Raw genomic sequence first — 14,558 nt, 5'->3', positions numbered from 1 at the left:
TTCCTCAAAGAGGTGACTTCTATTTCTTTGTTATTTCTATGGGGCAAAAACCCCTCCCCACTATTTGTCGATAAGTAATATTGTCCCCTCACAAGTGTCTTTTCTCCAAAGAAAACAACCCCAACCTTGATTCATAGTTTAAATCTTCCATCCCTTTAACCAGTTTAGTTGCACATCTCTGCACATCTTAAAATTGTTAGCACTTGGAAATCTGGGAAATCACTTCATTATTAGCAATCCAGTTATGAGAAAAGCTTTTAAAACATGTATAATTATCAAGATCAGTAGTATTTAAGGTGCATTTACACGTCTTTTATTTTCTTTGGAACAATAATATTATATATACATGAAACAATCCCTTGCTCAGATATCGGGGCAAATTCACTAAAGGGTGAATTTTTGCCATCGAACGCTCCGCCACACTTTGCACCACTTTGCCAGCCGTAAATTCATTACCACTACACTAATTCGCTAAAATGCGAAGTTGCATCTCAGCAGCCAAATGCTGTCGAAGTTACGCTAGCATTAATTCACCATCACAAGCATTTCTTATCGATCTTTCGCTATCATTCAATTTTGCCTAGTGAAACTTTGTTAGTACTCTTATGCTTAGGTCAATTTGAATAGTCCAGGTACATATAGGTAGTATATATGTCTTTATTAGAGATGTTGGTGGAAATGCTTGAAGTGGCTACTTGTTATTACAAATGTCCAAGGAAGCAAAATAAAGAATAAAGAGATCCTCTAATGCCCTAGACATGAGCCCACCCTAAACAAATGTGGCATGCCAAATTGGTTACAAAAAATTGTTAACACAAAAATCTTTTATAGTTAGGACATTTATGGGTGAATGTAATAAAAATCGCAAAGAGCAAAACAATTAGCACAAATAAGAATAAATTTCACAAGGTAATATTCTTCCTTAAACTGTTATTACATTGCGAATTTTAATTGTGCATTGCCCACTTTTTTTTAAGTGCTTGAAGGTGAACAATATAAAATTCACAAACCTTCTTCCATAGTCGGAAGTGGTCGCTAAACAGTTTCCGGGTTTGCAAAAGCTGTATTAAATTCGCACAAAGGCAAATTTGTTCGCACAGAGGCATAACTTTTCCATTGAGAATATTTTTCTGTTACCGACTTTTATTACATTCCCCCCCTTAAAGGCAATCCCGCTTTAAAAATGAAAAATGCCAGCGTTTGAGTTTCTGCCATACAGGATATGATGTCACTGACATAAGATTGAGGAGTATGAAGTTTCATCTTATCAGTTCGCCAGGTCTAAGGTGGCGAACGAAACTCTGGTGATAGAGGTAACTTTCTGTAAAATTTGCACTTCACTGACTTTGCGGAGTAACGATTGTTCGTCTGAGCGAAAATTCGTCTGGCGATAGGGCACAAAACTGCGCCAGCGATGGTCTCTTTTGTTAGCGATTTGTTGTCTACGCCTGTTAGTAAATTGGTGATGACCCTGCAGTTGCTATTCACTGGTTTGCTTGTGTAGTTAAAATTATAAATTCTTAGCACTTGCCTAGGATTGCCACCTTTGCCGGTGGCTAAACCCGAACAATGGGGGCAGGGCAGATAGCATTGGGAGTGAAGCCAGGGTCGGACTGGGGGGCCCGGGGCCCACCGTGACTGCTGTCCAGGGGCCCGGCTCCGGCCCCCCGCTCCCCTACTAAGACGCGTTGACCCAGCAACAGCGCCGCTCGGCATCGCCGGAAAAAATATTTTTTTTTGCGATTGGAAATATCTGGAGAAGGGTTCTGGCCCGGCGGGGGCCCACGAGGGCCGGGCCAGTCCGACACTGGGTGAAGCAGTGATCTTGGGGTGGGCATGATGACATCAGAGACAGGCACAATAATGTTGTGGAGTTATGATGCCGGGTCAGGGTTATTACATCACTTACATGCAAATGGATGGATTTCTGTCCAGTTTTCGCAATGTTTTAAGTGGGACAGAAAGTTTTGAACGGACAGCCGTTTGACAAACTGAGATGTCCAGTTGAAACCCACACGGCTGGAAACACTACCTCTATCTATTCTGCCCGACAAGTAAGACCAATCCTTTAACTACAGGTATGGGATCTATTATACAGAAATCAGTTATCCAGAAAGCTCTGAAATACAGCAATGCTCATTTAGAAAAACTATTTCTTATTTTTGATTGATTGGATTATTTCTGTTTCTTTAATAACAAGAAATCACTAAGCCATGTCAAGGTGTTTTTTTATTTTGCCAGATTAATGTTTGGGTTTCACAAGGCTGAAAACCGAACAGAAAGTTGAGACCCGACAGGCCTTAGAAAAACCAAACTGTTTGGGTCAAAACTGAACAGGTGGCAACCCTACACTTGCCCCTTCCAATGGCTTATGAGGATTTGTGTTTTCACAACATGCATTCGCTCAGCTAATGATGGAAAAGGGATAGCACTGAGGAATTCAGAGAGCGAGGCTGCACTGATGCCGGGGTCAGCTACCGGTATTTATTATAAAGCACACGGCTGAAAATGTATCCATCGATGCAGACTGTTGTATTCATTAAACGGGGAAAAAGCAAACAGGAAATATTCTTACAAAAAGAGTAAAGAATCCCATACAAAAATGTATTGTAATGATTTAGCTGTCTAAAAATTGGATAAATTAATAAGGGAAAAATGTACAGAAATGTTTGCTAGGAGTGATACACCCAGTTAGTGATTCAGTTCAGGGCCTATTCTCGGCACCTTGATTGTAGACTGTTCTTCTTATTAAACATTTCCAGAGTATCAGTTTATGAACTACCACCAATATCAGCTGAGAGGTATTTCAGTTATCCCTCATAGGTACTGCAGTTTTTGGATTTTTTGCTAATTTTAATATGTAAAGAAGGTTTAGATTTACAACCCAATGCAGGTGATGCTCAACTATACCAATTTGCTTGTTGTAGTGTTGGGTGCAAGCTGCTGGTCCCCCTGTCAGGGACCCACATATAACTTCAAAGAACACACACTGCAGCACCCCCGAATCTTGTGACAGTGGTTTATTGTGCCAACAAACTAGGCTAGTTGCCAATTAGTGATGTGCTGATCGGATAAAACCAGATCCGTATCCCGAAAAGGAGACCCAGCCTCTCTCGACCCGCGCCCACCCGCACCCGACTTCCGGGTTCCTTTTATAGACCCACGCCGCACCCGTTGATGATGTCACAAAAGTGGCGAGTTCCTATTTAAGCTCTTTGATACATATGCTAGCATTTGAGACAAATGGGTACTATTAATCTATGGCAACAAATGTAACACTCTAGAGAAAAAGTATAAAAGGACAAAAATTAGAAAAAATATCTAACATATTCTTTTCAGATAAAGGGAAATGATGGAAAGTATATTCAGCCTGCCAAATTCATTTTAGCAGGTAGTAATGGAAACCTGTTATAAAAGGGAAAAAACCCTTCAGTTTATAATAGTGTACATAGGTCTCGTTTATTCATAGTGAGAAAAACAGCATTTGTGCTGCTCTACTCATGCATAAGAGCCCTCTTAGTCTGCAAGGTTTCAACATCAGATACTTTCCTGCAGACATTTCATTACAACTTCACAGCTGTTTTATGCACATTAGTCAGTTTGACAATATTTTGCATTGATGCTGTGTGGAGTTCTGTATAACTGGTCTGTGTTTCCCTTCTCCACCGAGGTGACCTGCTGGGATAAAATGCTCCTTCCATAAGAGAGCAGCATAATTGGCTCTTAAAAAGGAAGAAGAAATTAGCTGGTTAAACATTGTGAAAGGTCAGAAAAGGCCATGAATAATATAAATCTCAACACTGGGTTATTTTTTGCTGTTTTCATCCCACTTTATTGTTTTCATTCATTTTTTTTTCTTTTCAATCATTCTTATTACATTTTTCAGAAGCTTAGGGGAGGACATTTTTGCTTGACATATGTATATTATGATTCAGTTGTTAGAACATGTTACATGTTTTAAAGACTTTTTTTTAGTGGTCTACCAGGGGAGAAATTGAGGGTAGGATTTATAGGGAAAAGCATTTAAGAAAAAGTAGCGTTAAATGTAAAGATTAAGGATGAATCATAACAAAAATTGCATAACACAATTAATAATAAATATGAATTTTAACCATGATGAAGATCTACATTTGATAACAAAGAAAAAAATAGAATTATGAGTGCTTTTGTGATGTCAGGAGGACAGAGGCAGGTATGGGTCTATAAATACCAAGGCTCAATCTGTTAGGGTTGAGTACATGTGATACGACAGGGTAGGGCATACCTCCCAACTGTCCTATTTTTCAGGGACAGTCCCGATTTTGACAACTCAACTCGCAGTCCCGGGTTTGTTACTGAAATTTCTCTACTTTCTATTTGATCTCCTTCCCTGAGCAGCCAGAAAAAGATACAAAGTTTCTACCTTAATTGGCTTCTCGCAGAGAGCCCAGAATAGATACTTAGATACTTTTATAACAATCTAAGATAATTAGGTCTCTTGGGAGAACTTAGACTCACAGTTTAAAGGGCAATTCACCTTCATTAGCAAAACTGTAATAACACATAAAAACCATAGAAATGTGTTAAAACTTTCATAACCTGCCGAATTTTGTAAAATGGACATGATAATTATTGTGTGGCCACAAAATGGCCATGGTAAAAAAATTAACACTGTGCTACTCGCAGCAAATATTTTTGTCCCTCTTTCTATTTCCAAAATGTTTGGAGGTATGTGTTAGGGTCAGTAACGACTGGTTAGGATTGGGTGCGGATTAGGGATGCACCGAATCCAGGATTCGGCCATGATTCAGCCTATTTCAGCAGGATTCGGATTCGGCTGAATCCTTCTGCGGAACTACATATGCAAATTAGGGGTGGGAAGTGAAATGGCATGACTTTTTGTCACAAAACAAGGAAGTAAAAAATGTTTTCTGCTTCCCACCCCTAATTTGCATATGCAAATTGGATTCGGCTGAACCCATTAATCTTTTGCAAATGCTTTGGCCGAATACCGAACCGAATCCTTACCCTAATTTGCATATATTCACTGCATCCCTAATATCTAAAGCTGTAGGGCTCATTAACTATCTGAAGTGCAAATTTGCTCCTTATTGCAGAGAATCCATCATCTTCGCATAGTTTTTTTAAATTATGCAGACATTTTGTTTCATTGAAAGATTCAATTAATCAATATGCCTTGATTCATTCTATTTGCCTGGTTGAGAATCCAGTTTCTTTTCACAGTGTAGGCAGCCCATTTCCTCATCAGTTATGACTTATTTTATTATAAAGAAGAACTAAAACATAACGACTGCAAATAGAAAAACACATTCATTTTAGAAATGACCACAATTTCGTCATACAGAAAAGCAAATGTAATTGAAATACTGGTTTGCATTTTGTTTTCACATGCTTTGATACATGTGCTCAGAAAAACAGAACAAAGTGTTTTTTTGTCATTCTACCAGTAAATCTGTATATTCACTAAAGCCACTATGCTTTCTTTAAAACCCTATATGTATGTATACTACAAGCTGTGCATCAGTTTGCACCACTGCCTGATGGAGGAGCCCATTATATGCAGGGTTCACTTTATGTGCTTCCTACAAATGCCATATATAATCTTTCTACATTAGAAAATGTTTTAATCTAGAGAATATAAAGGGAGAAAATTGCATAAATGCAAGATTATTGCAGAAAAATGTAGACCAATAGTACAAAGCATGAATGGCAATGGCACAAGAAACAAAATGGCCACTGCTGTTGCAGGATAGCCAAAGCTTATGCAAGCAGAACCTACAGTACATGGTTATGTATAGGTTTATTTATGTAGCATGCAATGTACAAATCAGTTTTACCAGTGCAGGGCAACAGTACATGATATTTTCATTGATTTAAAACACTTTAATTTTTTGGTGTTACTGTTCCTTTAACCCCACTGGTCTACTGTGTCCTCCGGAGACCCCAGTCAAAATGCAAATATATACATAGACCTATAGTCAGAGGGTGATTTAGGGTCAGTTTCAGGTATCCTGTGCAAGAACACATGGCATGATGTATGTGGTGCCAGTTCCATGTTTAATACCCTTGAACACATGACAAGATTTAGAACATATGGCATAATAAATACAGTGCCAGTTCCATGCTAATACCCCAGAGTCCATATGACATGCTAAATACAGTGAAACCTCGATTTTAAATACCCTGATTTTAAGTTTTCCCACATTTTACATTTGTATTTCTGTTCCCACCAATTTATAATGCATTTCAATGGGAACATTTCCATGATTTTAAGTAATGTTTTCCTGAATTTTACATCAAAAATTTGTCCCGATGTACCCAAAAACTGCTTTTTCTTCCTCTATGAATGTTATTATTTTTGAAATAAAAAGATTTAGAATGCTAACCAGATGTATATTTTGCCATGGTTCTGCCTGTAAATGGTCAATTCCAATTAGTCTGCCCCGTATACAGTCCTGCACCAATCACTTATTGCTTCTGGTTGTGTATGTGACTGACAGAGAGACTTCTACATGCCCCCCATAATGTAACGTTAATGCTGCATTGCTTAACCCTTGTTATTAACACAGTAAATATTGTATCTCAAAGTAAAACAGACTTCTGTGCTTATATCCTATATATCCTATATCTATAACACCTCAGAACATATGTCAATGCTAAATACAGTGCCCGTTTCATTAATAATACCCCAGAACACATGGCATGATAAATACAGTCCCAGTTTCATGTATAAAACCTCAGAACCTATGGCATGTTGAATACAGTGCCAGTTCCATGTAAAAAACCTCAGACCCTATGGCATGCTAATTACAGTGCCAGTGTCATGTGTAAAACCTCAGAACATGTTAAAGGAACAGTAACATAAAAAAATAAAACTTTTAAAGTAATAAAAATATAATGCAGTGTTGCCCTGCACTGGTAAAACTGCTGCGTTTGCTTTAGAAACACTAATATTGTTTATATAAATAAGCTGCTGTGTAGCAATGGGGGCAGCCATTCAAAGGAGAAAAAGGCTCAGGTTACACAGCAGATAGCAGATAAGCTCTGTAGAACATAATGGTGTATCTGTTATCCATTATTTAACCTGTATCATATAGGCTTTTTTCAATTTCCGGCAGTTGCTACACAGCAGCTTGTTTATATGAACTATAGTAGTGGTTCTGAATCAAACACTTTGATAACTCGAATGAGAACTCGAATGTGCCAGAAGCACAGGAGGAGGGGAATAGCCAATCACAGCCCTGCAATCACACAAGCAAAACATAAAGTCAAAAACATTCACAGAGAATAAACTGTGGGTAGAATGAGCAGTACAAGCAATATATGGAAAGCTTATAGTAGAAGTCTGACATACTGTAGTGATGTAGTTTTAGGAGTGTTGTGATAAAATAGTATAGAGTAGCCACTAATCTTCTGTGGAGCCTGTGGAGAAAGAAACAGATGAGTTAATGATAAACCTTGACATTGTGCATGGCTTACTGGAATAAATATATGTTCATTCCAGGATTATAGACTCAGATACTGAGAAAAGATTTAGCACCCAAATATCTCAATTAAACCTCAACTGTTGTGAAAGTAGCGAAAGCTTGTGAAGATTGCATGTCACTGGGGGTCCTGCAGAAGGGAGGTATAGCAAAGAGTGCCATTTAATTCTGTAAAATGCATTTGCAACTATCTTTGGATTCTTCACACTTGTATTACCTATTTATACAGCACCTATTTGTTCTGAATTGCGACTCTATCCACATTAATAGTTTTTCCGCATTTTTCTTCTAGAGTGCAGTATCACAGAGAGCAAGAAGTTATTCACTTCTTCCTCATGGAACTTCCAATTCCCCATCTCCTGCAAACCAAAGGCAACAGGTAACCCACACTGGGCCCAGTATTGTCACTGTCACACACCACAAGTCCCCTGCTGCAGCCAGAAGATCCAAGAACCAGAATCCGGCCCAGCTTCATGAAGTCAAAGAGGTCAGATGGTTACTACTTTATATTATAAAGCTCCACATTTTTATCAACCTCATTTATTTCCAAAACTATTTTAATCTCTAGTCTTAACATTCCACGCAGTTCTATACAACCCTGTATCAGTGATTAACTACCGGTTCAAAACAAAATTGATCTTGTGGCAGCTCAGTATGGGTAGGGGGTTATTTACTAATCCTCGATTATTTCTGGTCGAGATTTTTTGGGCAAAATTTTTAGAGGAAAAAAACCTGTTCCATCAGTTTGAGAAGTAAGTCTAGTTTGTTAGGTGGCACATTCTAGCAACTGTTAAAGGAAAAGGAAAGCTAACGAGACAGCTTATTGCCAATAGATTAGCTGCAATAGTGCAAGCTAGAACGCTATATTTATTTTGCAGTATGCTTTACCGTACCCGAGCAAACAGCTCTAGAAGCTCTGTCTGTTTGTTTAAGATAGCAGCTGCCATATTAGCTTGGAGTGACATAACTTCCTGCCTGAGTCTCTCCCTGTTCGCTTATAGGTCTGGGCTCAGATTACAGCAGAGAGGGGAGGGGAAGAGGGAGAAGGAGAGGAGCAAACTGAGCATGCTCAAGGCCATGCCCTGGAGGTTTAAGGTTTAAAAAAAAGTCTGATACAGAAGCCCATGTGTACACAATAGAAGTAAATAAAGGCTGTTTCTTTTAACAGAGGACTCAGAATTAATTTAAGGGGCAGATTTCGAATTTGAAAAACCCCAAAATTCAAATCAAAAAGACCGACTGAAATTAAATTGAAGTTTTTTTTGGCCGAATAGGTCAGTTTTCGATCTAATTAGAATCATATGATTCGAAGTAATAGTGCATTTGAATCATATGATTCACAGTTTTTCCCCAAAAAAACTTTGATTTTTCAATGTTCACCAATTGACTCCAAATAGGTTGTAGGAGGTCCCCCATAGGTTAAAATGGAAATCCCGCAGGTTTTAGATGGCGAATAGAAATGGGCGAATTTGAGCCGTTTTGTTTCACCAAAAATTAAAGTCTATGGGCGTCAAAAATTTTTTTGACGCACAGAGAAATTTTTTTGATATGCATCTTTTTTTTTTTTTTTTGGACCACACTGCCATACAAGACTATGGGCGTCATTTCCACAGCAAAACAAGGGTACAAAAATCTGCCCATCCCTAATGGCGAATGGTTGAAGTCAAAGAGACAGTACATTATAAATTTCGAAATTTTCGAATTGTTTTCAAGTTCGAATCGAATTTGGACTATTCCCTAGTCAAAGAAATGTTTTAAATTCGAATTTTCACTCCGACTGGTGTATTTATATAGAACTTTCTGATAAAGCTTACTTAGTTTTAACCTTTCCTTCTCCTTTAACATATTTGTACAAATCTATACTGGTATTGTGTGTTCAAAACTAGAATTCAGTACTTTGGGTCTGAAGTATTTCACAGAACTGCATTTTGTGGCCCTTGGGGTTAGAAATTTAGCACGCCTCTGTTATATTGTATATATTAGTTTATATTCACACACTGATAAATGATCAAACCTAGTTTTGTGCATTACAGTACCAAAAAATCCCCCACAAACGGAACTCTCTTTTTTACTTGCTACTATTAGCAGTAAATGGTTCTCAAAGGGCTGGACTAATCCTTCCAGGTTGGGTCAGTGCTGAGGGCACTTTCCCTGGTAATATTTTGACCATGGACATAACTAAGGGCACGTCACCACAAAAGGATAAAAAGATTAATGTCAGACATTTCAAATTGTCTGTGTTTTGTTTCTGTAAGTGATTTTCTGCTATTATCTGAGCTGTACCCACTAGAGAGTTCTAGCAGCAAATGTAAATATAGGGAAAGGGCATGGAATTAATCTGAATTTTTTCTTCTCCTTTAATCATTACTGTGTTTGAGGTTTTCATTTTTCTGCATGGCTGCACAAAACTTTTTGGTTATAGCTTTTTCATTGATAGTTAATTTAAAATGCATTAATCTAAGTAATTTAAAATGAATGGGTGAACACTGGAAAATATGATCCTGAAAAAAAGAGAGAAAATAAACAGTATATGTAAAGTGTTCATTTTTAATTGGGAATTCTAAAAAATTCTATCCTATTTATATAGGTCTGTGATTAGTTTATATATGTAAAGTACTGACATCCATGAACTTGGCTTTTGACCTACAGTATACACCAATAAGGCAAATTCATTTCAGAAATCCCACTAAATATTTTCACTTTGACTCTTGATAAATCTGCCCCTAGATGTTTCATTGATTATTTTTTTGTAGACATAGGGGCATATTTATCAAGGGTCTAATTGAAAAAACCAACCGAAATCAAGTCAAAGTTTTTTTCAAATTCGAATCGTACGAATTGAAGGAATAGCGCATTAGATCGAATTCGATTCAAAGTTTTTCCTAAAAAAACCTTTGATTTTTCAAAGCCCACCAATTTACTCCAAATAAGTTATAGGAGATCACCCATAGGCTAAAACAGCATTTCGGCAGGTTTTTGATGGCGAATGGTCGAAGTCTAATTTTTAAAGAGACAGTACATGATAAATTTCGAAAATCGAATTTTCAAATTTTTTGCAAATTCGAATAGAATTGAGACTATTCCCTAGTCGAAGTACACAAAAATAGCTTGAAATTCAAATTTTTTCAATTTGAAAACTCCCCTCGACCTTTGATAAATCTGCCCCTTAAGGTATAGAGATTATGGAAAGACCCCTTATGCAGAAAACCATCTAGCTAGATGGATTTATTAAATAGCAGCCTTTAAAATTTATGTGATAATGGCATCTTTAAATTGGTGGGAATAGGGGTGTTCTCAGTTGGTTAAAATATTTGTTTAGCACAACACATACTCATCACTTTTGCAACAAGGTCGTGTGTGTACTAGGAATGTACCTGAATTCAGGTATGCTCTGGGTTGAAGATAACACCTAGGGACATAATTATCAAGGGTCGAATTTCGAATTTGAAAAACTTCAAAAATCAAATTCAAAAAGACCAACCGAAATGAAGTCCTTTTTTGATCCAATAGGTCCATATTGAATTTGAACCGTAAGAAACAAAGTAATTGCGCATTCGATCAAATTCAAATCAAAGTTTTTCCAAAAAAACCTTTTTCCAAGTCCACCAATTGACTCCAAGTAGGTTCTTGATTGTCTGTCTTAGGCTAAAACGGCAATTCAGCTGGTTTTAGATGACGAATGGTTGAAGTTGAATTTTTAAAGAGACAGTACATCAATTTAGATTTTTAGAATTTTCTTCAAATTCAAATCAAATTTGGACTATTCCCTAGTCGAGGTACACAACAATAGCTCGAAATTTGATTTTTTTTTTAATTTGAAAATTCACCTGGACCTTTGATAAATCTGCCTCCTAATATTTATAGAAACATGATGAGGTATAAGGGTTTAAAAGGGGTTGCAATTGTTTAATATGGCATGTTTTTTTTTAAACCTCCCTATGCTATGGAGGAAGTTCATAAAAAAATTACTTTTGGTTTCCTATTGACCATTGTATAATAACTGTTCCCTTATGGCTACAGCTATGGTGATAGTCAGCTAAGTCTCTCGCCAGGGAATTTCCCTCAGCAGACAATGTTTCCTGCTCAGGGTTAGGACCTTGCACCCAACTGCACCACTTCATTAGACCTAGCTATGTGAGATAGGGCCACCCTTGGTGACCAAGTCACTCCCAGCACACTAACCTTGGTATGCAAACTCTGTATACAAAACACAAACCAACCTGCTGATCAAGCAGATGTTGAATGTAACAAAACTATTATGTTATTTGCTTCAGATGGCAATCTGCAGCTCTGTCTATAAAGAATAAATGTTTGGCTGAGGATACTGGGAATTGTTAACATATGGACTACTACTGAAAATGTTCATCCTCTCTTCTGAATGTTGACTTATGGTCTGCAGAAACCTTAAGTACTGTGCTGGCTAAAGAGGGACCATGGCAAATGGCAATTATTTCTCCCTTCGCATATTTGCCATATGGTTATACGAACATTATTGTGAAATGAGATGCAGCTTCATGCCTTAGAATAGTCTCGAGTTTTTTTTGTTCTGTTGGAATAAGAATCTTTGGCTGGTGACTGTGGAAAATAAACTTGCTTTGATAGGAATCAGCCCTATAAGTCATACAGATGCTAGACTGACAAACGAAATGTATTTATCTACAAAGAGAGAAGGTCACAGTTCAGCAGTTTCTTATTTGCGTTTCTGAATCTTTCCAAGGAGCTATTCATGAGCACTATTTCCGTATGCAAATTCAATTATAAACTGCCATTGAAATTGTGCAGTACATTTTTCATCTTTTTCAGGCTTTGGACAGGGTAAATGGACCAGTGCTGGTTTTGATTTTTACCCCGACACACATATGAACATGTAATGCTAATCTGGGCGATCCAGACCACAAGGAGTTAGCTCCTCCAGCTATGAGTATGAGCTACACTGCAACTTACACAACAGGGTCAGGGCCGTCATCAAGTGGAAGCTATCCCTTTAAGGTGTAGTGTAACTACAACACACAGGCTACTGCATATAAAAATAGATTGATTGGATGCCAGGAGGTTCTTTGGTGCAAATAACAGATGGGATTTATTAGCATAAGCAATCGCCACAGGTTTATTGTTTTGCAGGTATAGCATATCACAGAGGCGGGAGGATAGCAGAAGATGATACAGCACAATGAAGACTGTCACTTCCATAAGGCATAGTAGTCAAGTGTACATCAATTCCCAGAAGACAGATATACCTCTGTGGGGATCGGGATCACCAGTGGAGTAGTTAGGGAGACGAAGTCTAAAGCCTAACACCCTATCCACTGAGTCCCTGCACTAAAAGCCTTTGGGAAGCTACTCCCTGCTACTATCCTTGATGGAGCACACAGCTGCTCATGCTATATAAAGCTGACTATCTCACTCTCCTAGAGAGTCTATTAAAGATCTGCCCTAATGAAAGCTAACCTCATTCACAGGGTTTCCTGGTCCCTGACTCAATCACCAAAGGTACAGGTCCCTTTGGGGCGAATGGCTTTACTGGGGCCTTGGTGATCCCAGGCTCAATGGAAAACACCTAGCAGCACAGACACCAGGAGCCAAAGAGGAAGAGGCCACTCCCTACACATACTATATAGCAGTGTGGCAGGAAATGGTATTAAACCCTTTGACCAATAACTAGTGGTGTATTAAATGAACTGTTACAGGGGCTTAATCCAATAACAAACGAGTAAAGAAAGGGTAGGGATTTAACTCTATCGGAGCCTAACAGATCCTATAGGTCCCTACAAACACTTGGGTTCTTTGTCGAAGAACAGATGGAACACTTTTAACCCCTAAGAGCACCTTAAGTTTTATAGATTCGTTATCTGAAAACACGTTATCCCAAAAACTCTAAATTATGGAAAGGCAGTATCGCTTAGACTCCATTTTATTCATACTTGTACTACATGAAATTCCATTTTTAAAAAAATGTTAATAAGTACTTTGGTTTGGATGTTGGAATTTGGCAGCACTTAGGGTAGAACTCCACGGGTGATTTTGTTGCGATCCAATGCGTGCCGTACGAATGCTGCGTTACCATCCGATATTCCTGTTGCTTACCTTATTTCCGTCGCAGCCGACTTGACACCTGAATTTTTGTGCATCGCGTCTGATCGTGACGATATTGCCCGTGGAGTTCCTCCCTAATTCATTACACATATTGTATATCAAGTGCACAATCCCAGCCTGGACCTGTCGGAAGTTCCAGGGTACCCATAACATTTGTCAATTCGCGAGCATCAAAATTGACAGCGGCGACAATTCCGACGCCGGCGACATTTGACACACATTAAAGTAAATGGGCATATGTTTAATCGCTGACAATTCGGCACTAATTCGCACTTGCCAAATAAACTCGCCCATCACTATACACACAATATATGGACAAACCTTCCCTGTTTTGTTTAAAGGATAAGGCATTTTAGTTGCCTAAATGTCCTTAATATATTGACCCAAAAATTTGTGGTGAGCACAACTTTCCCTTGTTTGTTATAGTTGTGTCCATAGTGATTACTGCCTTTAACTGAGTTAATTGGATGTTAATGACATTATTGATGCCTTGCTTGGTAAGTGCTGACAATGTCACGTGCAGCAACTGTGATTTGTAAGAACGGCATGCGTATTAGTGCATCACGGCTGATGCTACTGACCTGGTGCCCGCAATTGTACTGGATCATGCTGCAAACTATATCTTTTTTAGGGAAAAAATTGCTGATTTGCATCTGACATTTGCTTGTTATCAGTTGCTTCTTAAACAAGACCAGTTATTTGCTTTTCTTGTATGTGTAATAACTTGGCACTGCTGATAAAATGTAAACAGCACTGACTCAGCAGTAATAAAGGGCCCACCAGAGTCTTAAATAAAAAAGTTTTTTGGAGTTTGCAAAGGTGGTACAGTATTGTTAATATACCAATATACTGTAATTTAGCTACTTGCTTCTTTTCCTGCAGTACTTCTTTCCTTTCATGCAGTGCCATAGCATATACATTTATGCATTGAACATGCACTGTTGTTTACCCTTTATGTGCTGTAATTCCACGGGGTACTGA

The 14,558-nt window shown here is 38.2% G+C and overlaps 1 protein-coding gene across 1 annotated transcript in view; it reads left to right on the top strand.

The window, feature by feature from the left end:
• The window catches only part of osbpl10.L (oxysterol binding protein like 10 L homeolog), a 193,081-nt gene that overhangs the window by 79,156 nt on the left and 99,367 nt on the right, over positions 1-14,558 (top strand). The window contains exon 4 of the mRNA XM_018267474.2: positions 7,777-7,971. Within this exon, the coding sequence (XP_018122963.1) occupies positions 7,777-7,971 (195 nt within the window). The remainder of the gene's footprint in view (positions 1-7,776; positions 7,972-14,558) is intronic.

The sequence above is a fragment of the Xenopus laevis genome, chromosome 6L (assembly GCF_017654675.1).
Source record: "Xenopus laevis strain J_2021 chromosome 6L, Xenopus_laevis_v10.1, whole genome shotgun sequence".
NCBI classification, from domain to species: domain Eukaryota; kingdom Metazoa; phylum Chordata; class Amphibia; order Anura; family Pipidae; genus Xenopus; species Xenopus laevis.
The sequence above is the reverse complement of the archived record's forward strand: the minus strand, read 5'-3'. Positions and strand labels throughout refer to the sequence as shown.